Source organism: Pinus tabuliformis, chromosome 5_2, assembly GCF_031772625.1.
Source record: "Pinus tabuliformis cultivar Carrire ecotype Pingquan chromosome 5_2, CPIR1, whole genome shotgun sequence".
Classification (NCBI taxonomy): Eukaryota; Viridiplantae; Streptophyta; class Pinopsida; order Pinales; family Pinaceae; genus Pinus; species Pinus tabuliformis.
The window spans coordinates 114,496,103-114,516,687 of record NC_142306.1 but is presented as its reverse complement, the minus strand read 5'-3'; the positions used below and the strand labels follow the sequence as shown (position 1 = coordinate 114,516,687).

At 40.3% G+C, this 20,585-nt stretch overlaps 1 protein-coding gene across 2 annotated transcripts in view; it reads right to left on the bottom strand.

The window, feature by feature from the left end:
- The window catches only part of LOC149157759 (serine acetyltransferase 2-like), a 254,161-nt gene that overhangs the window by 214,036 nt on the left and 19,540 nt on the right, over positions 1 to 20,585 (bottom strand). For both annotated transcript variants that reach the window (XM_089435993.1, XM_089435994.1), the window contains exons 2-3: positions 12,625 to 12,822; positions 12,394 to 12,453 (exon numbers count right to left, since the gene is read on the bottom strand). In XM_089435993.1, coding sequence (XP_089292119.1) covers positions 12,394 to 12,453; positions 12,625 to 12,822 — 258 coding nt within the window. The remainder of the gene's footprint in view (positions 1 to 12,393; positions 12,454 to 12,624; positions 12,823 to 20,585) is intronic.

The following is a 20,585-nucleotide window of genomic DNA, read 5'->3' as shown; positions in this document are numbered from 1 at the left end:
TATGGACATCTTTTTCAAGCTATTCAATAAAAAGTAAGGCAAATTGATGGCTTGATTTTCTAGAAAATTCATTAGCAACCGGGTGTGGTACATATACATGGACCCAAACCGTCCTTCACATGTAATAAACTTCTGGATTTTCAATAATAGACTAGTCCATTTTTCCTCTAAAGCAGAGACAGGGATTCCACGTTTGAAAATGGTTATATCCATACCTAGCTCAATCAAGGAAGCATTCTTGGGATCCAATCTCAGTCAATTTGAAGTTGAAGTATCTTGAAGGTTGCTCATCCACAAAAGGCTAAATCGAAAGGCGTTGTCATACAAAGAGCAATCTTCTCTTTATTGAAGCAAGGATTTCATTTGGAAGAAGATCATCCAAAAGGAGGCAGTCTCCCCCTCATTGAAGCAAGGACCTCCTTATCCTTAAAAAGGATCATCTAAGAAGCATCAAGCCATCTTCATCAACCATCATCAACAAACAAATCAAGTTGAAGATTTCATCTTCACTTAACAAGTAAGTATATTTATTCTATAATCTAAATCTGGCAAAATGACTTCGTTTTTGCAAGGATATCTATAAGTTGGTTGGGTCATCAAACTTCCTTGCATGGAAAAGAAGGATAATAATAGTCCTCGAAGAAAATGAAGTCATTAATGGGAAAGTCTCCAAACCATTCGAAGGTCAAGCATTATCTGAACGCATGGAAAGGGATCAAAGGGCTCAAGGGATTCTTATGAAATCAATCAAAGGTCCCCCCATTCCCCATATAGCACGATTGGAGACATCAAAAGAGATATATGATAAGATGGTAAAATTATTCTCTGAAGATGCAATAAAGAAGATCATATTACTTAGATTTGTTCTACAAAAATTGAAGGTATCAAAGGATAAAGGGTTATCTTCACAAGATCTCATCTACAAGATCTAGGAGAGGTGATTTCAATTAAAGAAATGATCTACTTTGTTCTTGATGAACAAGGTAATAAATGTCTATGAGGATAAGAAGGCTATCCCATTCAACAACTTGTGGTTTCTATGTAAGATAGAAGAAGACAGGTTGAGGGCAAAAAGTATTCAGTCATTTGTCAAAAGGAAACAAGAACATAGCTAAGATTCAATGCTATGAGCATTACAGGAAAGATTCTCCTAAGCTTAAAAAGGGAAATAACAAGGAAGATAGAAAAGAAGTCCATTTCACCAAAGAAGTGGAGGAAGCTGAAAGAAGGAAGTCCAAGGAAGAGGAAAAGCATTAGAAGTAAGATCTCTCGTAGGAAACATGAAGGATGTTTCTAACAATCAACTATATAGCTCTTGGGAACCTCATTGAAAGCTCAAGTGACGTTTATTGGAAAAAAGACTAAGTCATCCAGGACAAGTCTCACCATACATCAGTCAAAAGGAAACATCCATTGGATATGGATATGCAAGATCCTCAAGATTCTCAAATAGAATCCTCATCGGAAGGTTCACCAATCTAGAGAGGAAGCAAGTGTTTCATCAGGAACTCCAACTTGTGGAATTCCTGGGATAATGGTATGTTGACATAAGAGATGAAGTAGATAAATGGGTTGAAGCTCTCTTCAATCAAGGACGCTACTAAAAGAAGCCTAGATGACCTAAAGGTAAATGAGGTGTGTATGCTTGTATTCAATATTATAAAGTCATGTTCTATGGTTGCAGGTAACATGGATCACTGCTCGATCCTGACTAGCATGATCAAACGAAAGGAATCTCCTCCTATGAAAGGTTGTTGGAAGGCATGGGTCACACTAGATGAAATCAACATAATATGTCCTCATATCAAATATGAGGTGATTGACTACAATTGAGGAACTTTGACTGGAAGCTCCTAGAAATGAAATGTGTGAAGAAAGGAAGGAAGAGATCGTGAGATATGCAACCATGGTAAAGGAAATCAACATCCAGAAGACCAAGAAGATTTGACTAGGATATCTCCATGAAAGATATGAAGACTATGCTGGAGTTTGAAAAAGAAAGAGACCCTTGACAATATATATCTTTGGGAGATGTGTCGATATGTATGCAGGATGCTGATGCAAACTTGTCGATGTCATGATGAAATACCATGACAAAGCTATTGTTGATTTTAATGTTCATTCCTTTATTTTTGAACAAATATCTGGATGGGTTTATGTAGGGCTGTCAAGGGAAGATCTATGGATGTCTTCCACCACCGATGCACATGTAGTAGGATGAAAGATCCTTAAGTAAACATGGCATGAAGAAAGCAGCATGGCATGAAGGAAGGCCAGATATGGACTGATGGATCACTTTCCGATGATGACATGGCTGACTCATGGATGAAAGTGATGGATGGTCAGTGCCCTATGTAGAAGTCCCAAACATGAAGACTCCTAGATAACGAAAAGAAGTTCATGACATCATGAGGAGGAGTTCTTCAAGCAGTTGGTTGTCCCATCATCTCCACCTAAGGAGTTGTTGTAGGTCCCTAATTAAGAGGGAGCCTGGAAACAAGTTTCTTACTTGGAAGAAACTTGGAAATTCCTAAGCCAAGAGGGAGCTTAGGCACATTCCTTATGTAAGAATGAGTACATTCCTTTATTGGAATAGATATGTCCTCCCTAATTAAGAGGGAGAGATATACACATCATTCTGGTCTTCACCTGGGAAGACAGAATGGAGGATTGGGTAAACATCTAGCATCTGATGCTCTTTGAGGATGAGATAGGGCATCCAAGATAAGAGTAATCGTAAAGGACCGATATTCTTTGAGGACTGGGAATCCAAGATAAGAATAGTCCTAGTGGAACACACCCTGAGAACCCGGATGGGGTATGTTCCGGGAGACACAATGATGAGAGTGTCTATAAATCATTGGTCTCGCCAGCATTAAGCTCAGATCTTGTGGAGAGATAGAGTTGTTAGTCAAGGCCTTGGTATGTGATAATGTTGGTTGATATGATGTTATACAGATGGGTTACCAATCTAATTCTTCTTATGAGAAATTCTTCAGATTGAGAATGACCAAGTACCATTATGAATACCTCCCTAATTAAGAGGGAGTGTTGAAAAGTGTAACTAGGTTCAGTCTTCATAATGACATGTGCAATTGAGATTTTTATGTAATTGATGTAAAGAGGAAAAATAAAATGATTGTATGCTTGCTTCATGAGCAAGAGATTTTATTTTTAGATGGCTCCCATTGAGAGCCTTTAGGATTTGTCATAAAAGTCAAATAGAGTCAATGTCATGTATGAAGAACCCTTCTTGGGCATATTATGAATGTATATGAGTCTATAGAATTGTCATGAAGCCCTCCAAAGACAAGCACTAGTTCTCCTCTTCAAGTCGACCTAAAGATGAAGTAGATGACACATGTTGGCTCACCTAATTAGAGACACATCCCTTCATTGAGGTCATGTCGGCTTATATTCATGGGCAGACCACTATATATATATGTGTGTGTGTGTGTGTGTGTGTGTGTGTGTGTGTGTGAAGGGTCTTCGCATTACTACAGTCAAGGAGTTTGAATTCCTCTGAGATTCGGGTAGCCAAGTACAATGAAGAAGTTCGGATCACACTCTAAAATTCGGATGGACAGTCACAGTCAACAGTTCAGATATCATTTCAGGAAGAGACTCGGATAAGAGTACACATAAACTCGGTGTAATTACAGAGATCACAGTGCGGATTGGAGCAGAGAACTTTGGCAAAGTTTCGGTGATACCACAGTGACATCCCCTCAGTCTCGGTACTATATCACAGTAAGGATTACGGTGTAATGTATGTCTCACAGAAAGGAGAAATTGGTGCCACCACAGTTCGTTGATATCACAGTTTGGTGACTATCTCAGTGTGCTTGGATAAGAGATGATCTTAGTCTATCCACGATTTGTTTTGGAGCTATCACTGTAACTTTATTCGGTGCCTCCACAGTGAGAAAGGCTCAGTACTACCATAGTATGAAGGAATTGATAAGGACTCAATGTGTTGAGAAATCTAGGGCATGTAATAGATAACAATTTCTCTTCTTGATAATTGCTTGTGATGTTATTTTACTTCTTAATCTTGTATTCAATTCCTTGTTAGCTTATTAATGTGTTCTTTCATCAAGACAATTACCAATATGCATAATAATAAAAGAGACAAGTGACACAGTATATAGGCTTCTCCAGCCAGGGCCAAAACCTCTCACCTCTTAAGAGGAAAACCCAATCAAAAATTCTTCTTCTTAGAACTTCAATTGATAAGTACCAAGACCATGACACAGACCCTTAACTCTAATATCCTTCCAAAAACCTTGATACTCTACCTCTTCCTTTGCTCTACCTATCTCACACTGCTTCTCTAGCCAAGGCCAAAACCTCTCACCTCTTAAGAGGAAAACCCGATCAAAAATTCTTCTTCTTAGAACTTCAATTGATAAGTACCAAGACCATGACACAGACCCTTGACTCTAGTATCCTTCCAAGAACCTTGATACTCTGCCTCTGCCTTTGCTTTGCCTTTCTCACACTGCTTTCCTCGGCTCCTTCTAGAGAAACTCGATCTCTATCCTTCTTACTGCTTCTCCTCAGCTTCCCCTAGAGAATCTCGGTCTCTAGGTCTTTCCTGTTTTCCTCTAGAGAGACTCAGCCTCTAGACCACTTACTTTGACCTCCAGGAGAGTCTTTCTCTCAATGCCCTAACTTCGCACTTCCTAGAAGAATCTGCTGCCCAGACTTCGCACTGCCCCAGAAGATTCCGCTACCCAGACTTCACACTGCCCTAGAAGATTCTGCTGCCCAGACTTTGTACTACCCCGAAAGATTCTGCTGCTCAGACTTCGCACTGCCCCAGAAGATAGCCTTTTCAACGGCCCAAAAGAAACCCTAACTTCGCATTCCACAAAAAACCTCTTTCTCCCTTCTTTGCACTTCTGCTTCTCTTCCTTTCTTCATACTTCTGCTTGTTCCCTACTTCGCACTTCTTGTCTCAAGTAAGTCGAGTTTCTTGTCTTCAAATGGAGGACGAGTTAGGCTATATATACACCTTCTTCGCTGCCCTTTAGGCGGACTTGACAATTGGAGTTAGGCCGACTTGTTCTAGCAGCGTCCTCATCGTTTGCAGGCCAACTTAAAGAGATTTGGTGACAAGTTCTTAGCGGATACTTTACATAGATAATATTGACCTTTCTCAAAGTGTAACATGACTTCATTTACATGACAATGACTCTTACATTTTATGACTAGATGACAAATAAATCCTAAAGACTCTCAATTGGAGTCTTGAATCAAAAACAAAATCCTTGCTCCTGAAACCCATGAAGCAAGTCAATAAAATAGTTTCAATTTTCTTTATTTACATCTCATTACATAAAATCATATTTACATGTCGTTATGAAGACCAAACCTAGTTACACTTTTCAAAACAATGTCATCACAGAAATGAGATCTCTGTGACATGTCAGTGACGAGATCTCGGTGGTAACTAAGTCTCGGTGCTAAGAAGGTCGAAGTAGAAGAGGAGTCAAGAAGAAGAAAAGAACAGAAGACAGTCAAGAGAACTAGTGTCTTGGTCTTGGAGTGGCTAATAGGTCAAGGGTCTTGGTCTTGGTATTCGTCAATTGGAATCTCTATAAGAAGAATTTGTGTTGGTTTTCTTCTCATAGAGTGATAGGTTTTGGCCCTGGCTCATAGCCTACATTCTGTGTCTCTTGACTATTTATGTTCATGCATTGGTAGCTGTTTGATGAAGATGAACATTAATAACTTAAGAGAAGAAGATCATAATCTAAAGTTGTAAAAAGCACTCACAAGCAATGACTAATTAAAGAGAAATCACCTAAATCATGATGTCCTAGATTTCTCAACACTATGTATAAGAATCCAATGAAAAACAAGAAAAGTGCAATATTTGGATATGCAAAACGAAACAAAAAAGGTTTAGACTTTGGATATAACAGACTTTAGCAATTGAAACATGCCATCATAGTCTACTTGTTAAAATTGGTAACTAGGGCCAAACTCCATGTGGGTCAGCTTATTTATGGTAGCTGATATTTTTATTGGATCCCTCTCGTTGAGAGGTGTAGGATTGATCTAAAGATCATCCGATTCCGATAAGTATTTATGGAGATATGAATTTATTTTGATTATGGAATTATTATCAAGCCGACCAGCAATTTGAGTAGGCTCAGAAGCCCAATAGACATGCCTATTCATCATCTACGTTTTAGTATAAATTGGCAAGGACTTGAAGTCATTTTAACACACACTCTTTAGGTGATCTCCTCTCCACGTCTTGGGTTTTTGGAGAAGGAGAGATACTAAAGAGTATGATGCCCTAGCTACCATACGATGCCCTAATCTGTTAGCAATGGGAAGCAACTATACGCACAGCAATGTGATGCCCTAGATGCAGTTATACGCAATCATGAAAAGGAACCGTTGTCAAGGCATGGAGCCACGGTTAAAGGAGATCTGGTCGCAGTAATGGAGCAGCCCTAAAACGCAGTCAAGGGAGACATTGATACGCTGTCCTAGAAGCCTTCATACACTGCCTGTAGCAACCTAAACGCAGACCTGTTCACGCAATCAATGGAGGAAGAAGAAGTTGCAGTCATGTCAAGGAGATCTGGCTGTAGTTAAAAGGAGACCTGTCGCTGCCAAGCCAATATGCAGTGTGAAGGTTTACGCAGACCTATACGCTGTCATAAATAGGTTCTAATCATTGTACAGAACAACCCTAATCTAAGGCTATCATGAAACAAGGGTTTGAATATTGTGCAGCCTAACGTTGCCATGGTGAGGACCTATGGAACTGCTATACATGAGAATATATACACAGCAACAAGGATAGATCACGTTGCTGTCATAATATCGGATTGTTGTAGGTGACAACATGAAAATAGAAGGATAGTTTAAGATGGGTCTGCTGGAACTTGGAAGGTATCTGGAACTATAGCCTAGCTGCTTTGCTAGGCTGCAAGCCATAGCAAGCAGCTAAGGCTGATCTACTTAATGTTGCATGAATAATGGGCAGCATGATAGATGAGATCATGGGCAGCATGATAGATGAGATCATGGGCAGCATGATGAATGGGTAGCAAGATGCAAGAGATCATGGGCAGCATGATAGATGAGATCATGGGCAGCATGATGCAAGAGATCATGGGCAGCATGATGAATGGGTAGCATGATAGATGAGATCATGGGCAGCATGATGTATTGACAGCATGATGTATGGGCAGCGTAGTAATCATGAGCAGCATGATGATGCATGCTGCAGCATGATGGTGCTACACGGTAAGGTGCAGCAAATGGACGAGATGCAGCACTATGATAGGTGAAGAAGTCACCTTAGAGAATCAGTTGAAGCAATATGTCTTCCACTGATCTCTGTAGATATCAAAAGTCAAAGTGTTGACTTCTATTGTAAATGTACTATCTCTCTCACTTTCTCTGTTGAACTTTGAAGAACATAAAAGAAGAATTGATCAAGGGTTTCCCCACATTGTGGGGTTTGTCCCTGGCTAGCGCCACATCTTGTGTCCTCTTGTCTTGGCTTGTCTTTTGCGATTTATATTTATGTTCTATCTGCAGTTTACTTTAATGTTAATTTGATTGCTACTGTGAAAATTTAAATAAATTGCTCTCGCATAGAACATACCTAAAATTAACATGGTATCAGAGCTGAGGTGAAGACAATGCCCAAGCAAGAGTGAAAGAGCAATCACCGAAGACAGCTGGGACAGGACAAAAGGATCAATGGGTTCCTCATCCCTCTTCTAATTCACCCAGGGTGAAGTCGAAGCAGAGATTATTATCAGAATGGCGCAGCGGAAAGTTTTTGATGTCCTACCTAAAGATCAATTCATTGGGAAGTTCGGATCAAAGGGTGGAAGGAAAGGCGAATGCCTTGAAATAAGTTAGGCCACTATGCAAAGGAGTGTCTGAAGGACAGGGACACATCTCTTGATGAAGATAATAATCATTCCAAGGACATCTTCAATGATCAAAGGAATGACAAGTAATGCAAGTCATCAAGGAAATGGTAGACTCTTCAAAGAAAGCAAGGAACCCCAGAATCTCTTTTATGTACCTGATCGCAAGAAGAACCTAGTGTCCATCTCGGAAATGGAAGTCAAAGGTTTCAAGGTGGCACTCGTCGATGGAAAGGTACGTATTTGAAAATAGAATTTTCAAAGATGTTTTTGAGTTCAGGGTTGTATTAAGTTACAGGAAGTCCACTGGGGACCATGTCCATTGACACATAGCACCGGAGGTCTGTGAGTCAGATGGTGACAGGGAAGCCTGAATTCAAAAGGAGCATGAAAGTACATGTCTGAGATGTACCGAAGGAAAATCTTACAAGGGGACCATTCCCCTCATGTAGTAGGTCCACAGGGTTGGAGCAACCCGTGGAGTTTGAGATTCATGAACGGGAATCTCATGTATACAGGTGGAAGAAAACCCTCTATGGCTTGAAGCAAAACACCTCGGGTGTAATATGAGAGGATTGATAGCTGTTTGATGAAGCTGAGATTCACTAGGAGTGAAACCGATCCAAACCATTACCCGAAGGTTGTGGATGATAGACCTCTCATACCGGCACCTTATACGGACGAACTATTTCTGACAGGTGCAGACATATGTTTTAGCATGATGAGCTCATATTTGGTTGAGCCTCACTAGATTGGTGCCAAGAATCTTCTGAGATATCTTCGGGGCACAATACACTGCCGGAAATATGAAAACTGCATGAGTATTCGAATGCTGACTGGGCAGGCAGTGTGGAGGATCACTAGAGCACTTTTCAGTGCTGGTTCTCTTTGGATTCTGCTTCGATATCATGGATGAGCAGGAAGCAGAAGTCAGTTGTTATAAGTACCGCCAAGACCAGATACATAACTACGAGTATGACCTCGTATGAAGTTGCCTGGTTGTGGAAACTCTTTAGTGAGTACACATGATGAATACCAATGTGATTCTCTGTTGCAACCAAAGGTGGGATTCGATTATTGAGGAATCCCGTATTCAATGATTGCTCCAGCAAATAGACATCAAATACTGCCTTATCTGGGATATGGTAAGTCGATGAGCAAGGAGGCTCCATCGCACTGAGATGATGTACAGGTCGCTACACTTTGTCAGAGCCCTGGGGAAAGATCAAATTTGTGATTTTCCCGAACGACTTGGAGTCATCGAGAGACCCTTGTAAAAGGGTCCTGCATGTTGCATACATTGAGCTCTGGGGGCTTGCGGTTCTTACTGGAGCAACATACGACCACAGGGTGACTCACCCTCCCCTGGTGGTGTGCACTGTGAACAAGATGATTCGCTCTCTTGTGGAACAGGATGATTCGCTCTCCTGTGGACAGGATGATTCGCTCTACTGTGAACAAGATGATTCGCTCTCTTGTGGAACAAGATGATTCGCTCTCCTGTGGGACAGGATGATTCGCTTTCCTATGTAGCAGGATGATTAGTTCTCCTGTGAGGTCTGGATGATGTGTTCTCCATGATGACTATGTAGCAGGATGATTAGTTCTCCAGTGAGGTCTGGATGATGTGTTCTCCATGACGATTATGTAGCAGGATGATTAGCTCTCCTGTGAGGCCTGGATGATGTGTTCTCCATGGCGATTGTGTAGCAGGATGATTAGTTCTCCTATGAGGACAGGGTTGATTAAGTTCTCCTGTTGAGGCATTCTACCCATGCAGTCTGGGACTCATGGGAAGTACCTCTCATCTGATCAATGAGCAGGGAAATGAGGATAGGGACCATAGTAGTACCGATGGATGCATCGATGTATCTACCATACTCCCTATGCTAGGATGACCTTCATTGATCTGGGATTAATGATAATATTTTGGGACCAGTGGTAGGAGTTGTACCTATTATGACGCTGACTTCGGGTCGGTTGAGACTGGTCTAGGACCAGTGGTACATACTCTGAGACTGACTTAGGGTCAGTGGAGCACTGGTCTGAGACTAGTGATAGGAGTTGTACCTACTATGACGCTGACTTCGGGTCAGTTGAGACTGGTCTGAGACCAGTGGTACATACTTTGAGACTGACTTAGGGTCAGTGGAAGACTGGTCTGGGACCAGTGAGAGTGGTACATGATATGACACTGACTTCAGGTCGGTTGAGACTGGTCTGGGACCAATGGTACACTCTCTGAGACTGATGATACTGGTCTGGGACCAGTGGTAGGAGTGGTACCCACTATGACGCTGACTTTGAGTTGGTTGAGACTGGTCTAGGACTAGTGGTACGCACTTTGAGACTGACTTCGGGTCAGTGGAGAATGGTATGAGACATTCTCGATCAATTCTTCTTGTTCATGGTTCAGCAGAGCTAAGTTGAGCAGAGCAGAGCAGAGCCAGCAGAGCAGAGCTGAGCAGAGCCAGCAGAGTTGAGCAAAGGCGAGCTGCGCTAGCAAGCTGAGCAGAGCTGGGCAGAGCAGTGCAGGGCACTAATGGCAGAGATAGTACAGTTGGACATATGGATCAGCGGATGGAGTTCTCCCTAGTTGAGAGGGAGTGTTAAAATTGGCAACTAGGGCCAAACTCCATGTGGGTCAGCTTATTTATGGCAACTGATATTTTTATTGGATCCCTCTCGTCGAGAGGTGTAGGATTGATCTAAAGATCATCTGATTTTGATAAGTATTTATGGAGATATGAATTTATTTTGATTATGGAATTATTATCAAGCCGAGCAGCGATTTTAGTAGGCTCAGAAGCCCAATAGACATGCCTATTCATCATCTACGTTTTAGTATAAATTGGCAAGGACTTGAAGTCATTTTAACACACTCTTTAGGTAATCTCCTCTCCACGTCTTGGGTTTTTGGAGGAGAGATACTAAAGAGTATGATGCCCTAGCTACCATATGATGCCCTAATCCATTAGCAATGAGAAGCAACTATACGCACAGCAATGTGATGCCCTAGATGCAGTTATACGCAGTCATGAAAAGGAACCGCTGTCAAGGCATGGAGCCACAGTTAGAGGAGATCTGGCCGCAGTAATGGAGCAGCCCTAAAACGCAGTCAAGGGAGACATTGATACGCTGTCCTAGAAGCCTTCATACGCTGCCTGTAGCAGCCTAAACGCAGACCTGTTCACACAATCAATGGAGGAAGAAGAAGCCGCAGTCATGTCAAGGAGATCTGGCCGCAGTTAAAAGGAGACCTGTAGCTGCCAAGCCAATACGCAGTGTAAAGGTTTACGCAGACCTATATGCTGTCATAAATAGGTTCTAATCACTGTATAGAACAGCCCTAATCTAAGGCTGTCATGAAACAAGGGTTTGAATATTGTGCAGCCTAACATTGCCATGGTGAGGACCTATGGAACCGCTATACATGAGAATATATACGCAGCAACAAATAGATCAAGCTGCTATCATAATATCGGATTGCTGTAGGTGACAGCATGAAAATAGAAGGATAGTTTAAGATGGGTCTGCTGGAAGGTATCTGGAACTATAGCCTAGCTGCTTTGCTAGGCTGCAGGCCATAGCAAGCAGCTAAGGCTGATCTACTTTTGCAGCCATAGCAAGCAGCTAAGGCTGATCTACTTATTGCTGCATGAATAATGGGCAGCACGATAGATGAGATCATGGGCAGCATAAATAATGGGCAGCATGATAGATGAGATCATGGGCAGCACGATAGATGAGATCACGGGCAGCATGATGCAAGAGATCATGGGCAGCATGATAGATGAGATCATGGGCAGCATAGTAATCATGAGCAGCATGATAGATGAGATCATGGGCAGCATAGTAATCATGAGCAGCATGATGATGCATGATGCAGCATGATGGTGCTACACGGTAAGGTGTAGCAAATGGACGAGATGCAGCACTATGATAGGTGAAGAAGTCACCTTAGAAAATCAGTGGAAGCAATATGTCTTCAACTGATCTCTGTAGATATCAAAAGTCAAAGTGTTGACTTCTATTGTAAATGTACTATGTCTCTCACTTTCTCTGCTGAACTTTGAAGAACATAAAAGAAGAATTGATCAAGGGTTTCCCCACATTGTGGGGTTTGTCCCTAGCTAGCACCACATCTTGTGTCCTCTTGTCTTGGCTTGTCTTCTGCGATTTATATTTATGTTCTATCTGCAGTTTACTTTAATGCTGATGTGATTGCTAACTGTGAAAATTTAAATAAATTGCTCTCGCATAGAACATACCTAAAATTAACACTACTTTATTGCCAAAAACATTACTATGCACAATAGCCTGTCTTATTCTTTGCTAGTCACATTTTGAAAGAAAACAAAAAAATGCTTACATGATAAGAAAATTGCCTATCTTATTCTTTGCTAGTCACACTTTGAAAGAAAACAAAAAATATTTACGTGATAAGAGCATCCTTTGACTGGGTTAGAATGGATGGTATCACCTTCAAGTACAATAAAGCCCAGCTATATGACCTGCAAGAAGGATCTCTATCTTTAACAGCCTGGCAAGCCACCCAAAGACAAGAATCAACCAAAAAGCCTTTTTTCAGAATCATCATGAAAACCAAACAATTAAGGTTTGGCCAGTTGAATTCACGGCAAATACAAAATTTGAAAAAAAAAAAATCAAACTAATAAAATGCTTAGCATTCATTCAGGCAAATTGGAAAAACCTGAACATCCAATCGTATCGACTGCTGAATATCACCATCGTTCAGAAATACATTATCAAATACATCCATTAACTGTGTCGCCAGAAGAGTTGGATTTTGCAATCTATTTGCAAGCACAAAACTCAAAGCTCGCTCAAAACATGAATGAGCCAAAATACTTGCATACAAGTAACTACTTAGCAGAGGCTCCTTTTCTGCCTGTCATTGATGGCATGACATGAAAGTCAGGAACTTCAATAAATTAAGAAATTTAAGTCCACCAATATCCAAATGACAAAGTATTCGAAATATTTAACCACAAGAGAAAAACTTAACAAAAGCCCTACCATTAATTTAATTCCTCCTCAAAGTTTTGTATCAGAAACATATATCTATAATAGCTGTGAAAGAAAGGAAGAATTCCAAACAATTAACCAAAAATCAACAGAACTTTTCTTTACAGGAAGATCATAAGATACAGAAAAAAATTTGCCCTACAGAAAAATAAACTTCGATAAAATGGATTCAATGATGCAACTCCCTTCATCAAAGCTCAATTGTTTCCAAGCCCATATTTTCAATTAGTAGAGTGGCCTTCATATTTGTGAATTATGACAGACAGAACTCATATTCCAGCTTCACAATGCATTTCAGGGAGAAGCTACTATGGAAAATCCAAATTGATAAAGAAAAATATATTGTTGGTTTGTAAAACCTTCAAAGATGTATCAATATGATTTTTTTCCCTTTTGTTGACATTTAGCAATTTTATAAAAATACAACATATGATACAACAATGCCGTACTTTAAGTAATAAACATTTTGATCAAGAAGGCCAAGAAAAGTGTAATGAGACATGGTCACTGTTAAGGGATTTAAGCCACTTTTGGAATTTAATTATTGTGAATAATTGTCTATTGTAGATAACAGCTATTTTTAGCATCATTGTGCAAGGAAACTTATGTTTAGAAAGTCAAGTTTCCTATAGGACTCAAGGATGAGCATTTTCTTCATGAGTGATTTTGATCATCATCATGATGTGAGTACTTTTTATCAGGGCACTCCCTTGCATAGTGGCCCATTTTGTTGCAATTGTAACATCTTCCTTTTCTTCCACCCTTCGGTCCGGCCTTTCCTTTAGATTTAGCCCGGAATTGTTTCTCCTTTTAGCATGAGAGGAGAATGCAGCAGGATTGCCTCTAAGTGTAGACATTGCCTACTCTTCCATCCTAGTTTCTTCTTGAATGCATCTTGCCATCAGTTCCTCAAATCCTGGGATTACATTATTGTTGAGAAGAGTGGTTCTGAATATATACCATTCAGATGGGAGCCCTCCAAGAGTTGTGATAGTCATTTCCTGTCAGGAACGACTTCCCCAATTGATAGGAGATCATTCTTGATCTCGGTGATCCTTAAGAAGTATGCTTGCATACTCTCATCTTTGCCCTTCTTAATTTCCTTCAGCTTATTTCTAAGGAACAAAACTTGATTTGCATCATTGACTTTAAATAAGCTTACCAGTCTATCGTAGATTTCCTTGGAGGTGGTCAGCTCGGAAACATAGGCCACTAGGCGTTTGTCGATAGAGTCCCGGATGATCTTCTTTGCTTTGACTTCTCCCCTGGTCCACTTGTTCCTAGCAGCAGCAGATGCATTTGATGGAGGCTCAACGATTCTGCCTCTCACATGGTCCAACACTTCCTGCTCTTCTAATGTCAAATCGAGAGACATCTTCCATCCGTGATAGTCAGACTTCTCATGGAGCTTGTCTTCAGCTGGGAAGTGTGATGAGGACCCCATGAAGTCTTTGAGATTGCTTCAACAGCCTTCGGTGATTGCTCTTGCTCTTGCTCTTGCTTGGGCTTTGTCTTCACCTCACCTCTGATACCATGTTAATTTATGGTATGTTCTATGCTTAGAGCAGTTTACTTCAATTCTTCTTATTAGCCATTGTTTAGCAATCACATAAACATAAAGTAAAGTGCAGATAGAACATTAATAGATCAACAGAAAACAAGCCAAGACAAGAGACACAAGATGTGGCGGCTAGCCAGGGACAAACCCCAATGCGGGGAAACCCTTTGATCAATTCTTCTTTAATCTTCAATAGTTCAACAGAGAGAAATAGTACAAATTCAGAAATCTGTAATTTTATGACAGCAGCAGTAAACCCTAACCAGCAAAGTCAAATCTAGTCAAACAAGGTGAAATTGACCTTCAATATATTTGGTCAATTTCCCAGTCATCTAGTCCTCCAACAACAAGAAGAAGCAGCCCTCAAACAGCCCCAAAAACACAGTCAAACAGCAGTCAACTGTAATCAGCCTGCTGCCCCAAACTAGGGCAATCAACCCTGGTCAAACCATAGGTCAGAATGCCTCGGTTTTTGTGCCAAAATTTGTGGCCTGCCTAGGAGAGGCAACCACACCAAAACCGCAGCCCTGAATTGCCCACGCTGGTCAAAGAGATGACCTGCTGCTTCTGTGTCCTCCAAACTGCGTCTTCCTTGCCTCCTTGTTGCGTCCTTCTTCTCCCACGTTGGCTGCTCCTTGTTAACCCAATGCTAAGGAGAGAGAGAAGAATGAGTGAGATGAGATGATGAAATAATGCCTCCACCTATCTTGTATTTATATGAGATGTTGAACATGTGTGCCACACATTTAGCTGTTGGCCGACCTTGACAATTTGTCAAGTAATTACAAATAAATTCATATCTCCATAAATACTTGTCGAAATGGGAGGATTGTTAGATCAATCTTACACCTCTTGACGAGAGGAATCAAGGAAAAATATCAGTTGCCATAAATAAGATGACCCGCATGGGGACTCGGCAATGCCACGAACAATCAAGCAGAAGTTCTCTCTCTTTGGCAAGGATTGAAAATCAGTGTCTCTAAGGGTATCAGGAACCTGATAATTGTTGGTGACTCTACGGTGATAGTCCAAAAATGTTTGAGTCTCACCAAGCACAAGAACCTCATCGAAACAAAACCGTCCCCAATCATTATAAGGATAATGTATATCTTAAAGAAGATTGAAATTTTTAAAATGTTCCACGTAAAGCGTGCCAATAACCAAGTGGTAGATGCGCAAGCCAACGTCAGGGTGGTATTAGAGCAAGGCTCTTTACGTATCAACAACACATTTGAAATATGTCATATCCCATAATACGGTATAAAAATATAAGACCGGTGTAGTACAGCTGGAGTACGGGTTTGTAGAACCATAATCAGGCAGTTACTATGGACAGCATTCCGATGGCCTTTTACAGTGCGTTGGGAGAAGGGGCGGTTGGTAGGAAGTTATTGCACAGGTGTGACAGCGGGAGTTCGGAGGCCATGATCCATGACAGGTGGGCTTTCAGTCCTTGGTCATTTGCCTGGTTATTTATTATAGTTCCATTCGAGGGTTGGGTAGGTACCATCTCAATTCGCTCCAGGCTAGTTTCGGCGGTGGTGGAGATGGATGGTAGTTGTTTCGCCATGATGCAAAGTCGATGCTCATTTATGGAGGAAAAGATAGGAAGGAATGTCGGGATGAACCAGACTATTATTTATAGTTGTTGGTTGTGGCAGATAAACCATAGGATATTGTCAGTACAAGGGAGAATTGCCAAGAAAAAGGCCTCAGCAAGCAATGGAAGTGGTGACGCAGCAGAGTCTGGGCGAAGTGGGAACATTAGGGACATTGTTGATAACTCCTACAAGCAAGTAATCAAGGAAATAGTAAAAGAAATCAATGAAAACATGGCGGTCTTGTATGCCCAACTGTTGGGTCTTGGTAAGGACATGGAATTGCTTCAGAAAACCATGGAAAGTCTGAACACAGGCATCTTGAACCTGGGCCATAAGGTTGAAAACATTGAAGTTAAAGTCAATACAGCCACTGTGGGTGTGCTGAAAGAAGTCTTTGGATTCGGGGATGGCTCTGTCCCTCTCGCTTAAGGTGTCGCGGGTGCTGCAATTCGGGACCTGGACCCTGGGGCTGGCGGAGTTGAAGAACTGGTCATGCCTTTTGTCGAGGCTCTGGGCGAAGTCAACCCTGGAAGCAGCCGGTAGCAACTGTGTTTTTCTAGTTTACATATATGTTTTGTCGAACAATAGAGTATGCTAGAGTCTTTTGGAAGGTCTATAGTATAAACTATGTAAAAAGTTTGTATGTAAATAATACATGTAGCAATAGGGTCCTTTTTCTGGTTAAAATGATGAACAATATTGAGATCTTCCTCTCCAAGAATGTATGGAACCTGGCCGGTTTCCAATTTTTCTCATGAAAAAAGCTACCCGTTTTATTTTTAAAAAACGCACAACTATCCATCAAGGAAACTTAGAATAGCATTCCTTGCCCTTAAACCTCCTATTTTGTGAAAGTCGCTAGGGTTAGATTGAGAGGTCTTCCTCTCTCTTGCTCCATTCAAGGTCTTCCACCTTTCACGTTACACTTTTGACTCCATATACCCAATTGATAAAAGACACTAGTCTTTGTGTTATCAATCATTTAAAAATATAAATAATTTTTGTTCTTTTTTTTCAAGGTAAACTATGGTTAGGATATAGCAAAATTTGCATTAAATAGCATAAAGTACCTTAAATGTCATTGTCTTAGGGTTAGGGTTTGCATCTCTTAAATTGAAAAAGGAAAAAGGAAAAAACATTATCTTAGGCATTTTTCAACCATAATTCTAGGGCTGATGGCTAGGGTTTCATAGTTGTTTTGTGCATTTTCAACCAATGAAAAATTGCTTTAACCTTTTTCATTGTTTATTCGCGAAGAGCCTTTAACATTTTACTGTTTATCATCATTTGTGAGCTATTTTTTATTATTGTTGTCATAAATTTTACATGTTGTAAACTGCCTTTATTTCGCCCCTAATTATAACAGCAATCATTTAATTAAGGTAGCATGTGTTTGGAATCTATTTGAGCATCTCCAAAACTTGTCTCAACCCTCTAGACTTAGCCATAGTTCCTTTGAACTCACTACCTCATTTTCACCTGGAGCCCTATCTTATTGAATATATTTAAGGGGTGTCTAATTAACAAGTTCCTTAGAGAGTATTTAGCCTGGGAATTCTTAAGTTACTTAATCTGCAAAACTTGTTGGAGAAGCCTCCCTTGTGGCGATAATATCCATCCACAGGGACAACAGGGAAACAGCCACTAAGTTGATAGGGATGGTTGATCTCATTATTGCCCTTAACCTAGACTACCTAGCCAGCCTTTGCACTAGGCTACTAAATTTTGTAGTAACAATACCTAAACATCTTTTTGGCTATCCAAAATCAAAGAAAGCAAGATCTGAAATGTCTTCTTCATGCTCTATGAAGTGGCCCCCAATGCTAATAGGGAATGGAAAGTGCAAAATTGCAAATTCATACTTTCCTCCATTCAGCTCCACTATCCATGTGACAAATGAGATCTCCATGAATAAACTAGAAAGCTGCAAGCCATCTTTGTTTCCCAATTAAAAAAAGAGTGCCCACATCATCTCCTTGCCACTTGGTTGCCATGTTCTTCATCACATGAATTAGTCAAAATATATGCAAATTCCTGTTCCTCCAAGGACTTCTCTGAAAGTTCCATCCTTTTCAAATCATCAATGGATTCATCATCAAATTCAAAATTTTAGAAAGAATCATAACTCACCAAACCCTTTCCCTCCTTGGAATCCATGATGATGGCTGCAAGAGTGTCCTCATGAGAATGTTAATGATCATCATAGATTGTTTCTTCCAAAACAAGATGGAATGTATGGCCTGTTGCACTTAAATTATCAAAGTTCTAGGGAAGCGGATGTGCCAACTTTTTTTCAACAAGGATCAGATCACATATTAGCAGTCCATGTGTCATAGTCATCCCATTTTGCAAGTTATATATTGTAAATGATCTTAGTAAAGCCTTGAGTCTATGTAACAACCTAGGTAAAGCCTATAATTTGATGACAAATTCCATCCTAGGAGGTTTTTTAACCTCACTGTTTACCTGTGTTTTTCGACACGGGTAATCATAAGAGTTTTTTCCCTCTAGCTTAAACCCCCAAAGCTAGGGTGAAATTTATTGTCGAATTATTAGGTGAGTCCTAGTGTTTTAGTCGAGTCTAATGTCAAAGTGGTTTAGGAATAATTTAAGCTAATTGGCTATATTATTTTATTACAAATCACTTGGTTTACTAGATCATATTGAGTCGCAGATGGGTTATGTGTCTTGAAAGTCTAAGACAAATGTGTCTTCCCTTTTTGAGTCTTTAAATGAAAAAATCATATGTATTCTGGGATGGAGAAATAATTAATCCCCTCATGTGTAAATCAATTAATTTTTCTGGCAAAATAAAATTAAATCGTAAGCCAGAAAATTAATTAATTAGAGTCAAAATTAAATTGTCTAGGAAAATAAATTCTCCAAATGGAAAAATTCGTGGGTCTTGAAAGAATCAATTTTTAAAGGTCCTCCACCAAGGGAATATTGTCTTTTTCAAGAAAATTTGGACCCTTGGACCTTGGTGGTTAAGTCAAAGTCAAAATTTTGAGGAAATTAGCTCTAAATAATTATTTTTGAGTTAATTATAATGGGATTAAATGATAAATTCGAAAAATATTCAAAAATAAGAAATCAATGGCCAAGATTAAAAGATCTTGAAGTATTTATCAACGACCAAGATTATTTTGACAAGGATCAAAGAAACTAACTGTTATTTTTCCATTGGAGGATTTATCTATAAATTATAGAGTCATTTGAGTCTCTAGTCATCTTGATCTCTGGCTAGAATTGCTGCTGAAGCATTGTGTAAACTATTGTCCCGCTGAGAACTACTTTTTCTACAATAATAAAAGACTTTGGGGTGCAACTCGAGGTGTTCTTGTTTCATTGATTTGTGGTATGTATTGACTATGGGCTTCCTATGTGGTGTTTTATGATTATTAATTTGAGATAATACATAGCGTTTGCAAGTACTCGATTCTTGGTCTCCAAGTTCACATACTGTGGGCAAGGGTTACTTTGCTTAGATCTCTAGTTTTTATATGGTGGATTTAATCTTCGCTTGGGCTATAGTGATCATTAATTTTTCTGAAGCGTTTTAGCCATTCTTTCAAGTAAAAAATATTATAAAAATTATTTTCTCAAAATCCATTTGAAAACCCATGTATATTTTGTAAATAAAATTGTAAATTGTAATTGTAATTTATTTTTCTAATTTGGGTTGGGGTTTTAGATTTATTTTGCATATATTTGGGGTTTGCGTGTCTCTATTTTCATTTTTGCAGGTTAGATCAAGGAGTTAAGTGGAAGAAGAGCTAGATTTAGGCTCTTGAGGGTAAGATCTAGTCTCTTAAAAATTTTTGCAAGGTTCCCACAGAAGAATTTTCAGAAAATCAAAGAGCTGAAGAATAATAAAAAAATTAGAGTAAGGGTTTCAAACTTTTCAGGACTTCTAGCCCAGTTCTGCCCTCCTTAGCCCTTGCGTTAGCCTTTCTTCCCTCTGCGTCTTGGTTTTCATCCTTCCTAGGGCTAGTCATGACCCCTTAGGGCTGCGGCTTCCCTTCCTTGCCTTAGTCGCAGCCCTAAAAGGCCTTGCGGCCTCCTCTTTGGCCCTCCTAGGCCTGCCACAAGCCTTCCTTCCTCTCAGCCTCCCTCCCTTCGGCCTCCTCTCCTCCTTCCTCTAGCGGTAGATCTCTAAGGGCATGTGGCTCCCTTGTGGAGCCTCTAGGCCCTAGGCCTTAGGCCTTAGCCTTAGCCCCATAACAATTATTTCCCAAATGCTAGCCTCAATGGGCAAAGCGTTGGCCCTTCTTGGCCGTTTCCAGTCTCCTTGTGTCCCGACCTATCATCCTAAGCCATTTATCCCCGCAAATTCACTTCCCTTGACCTTGTTCTCCAAGTTTTGGCCTCTTTTGCCTCAAAATTGACCTGAAACCCTAATCTGCAGTTTTAATGTTGAACACTTGGCGGTTTTGCCAGATTAAGGTCTCATTAAAAAAGTTAAAT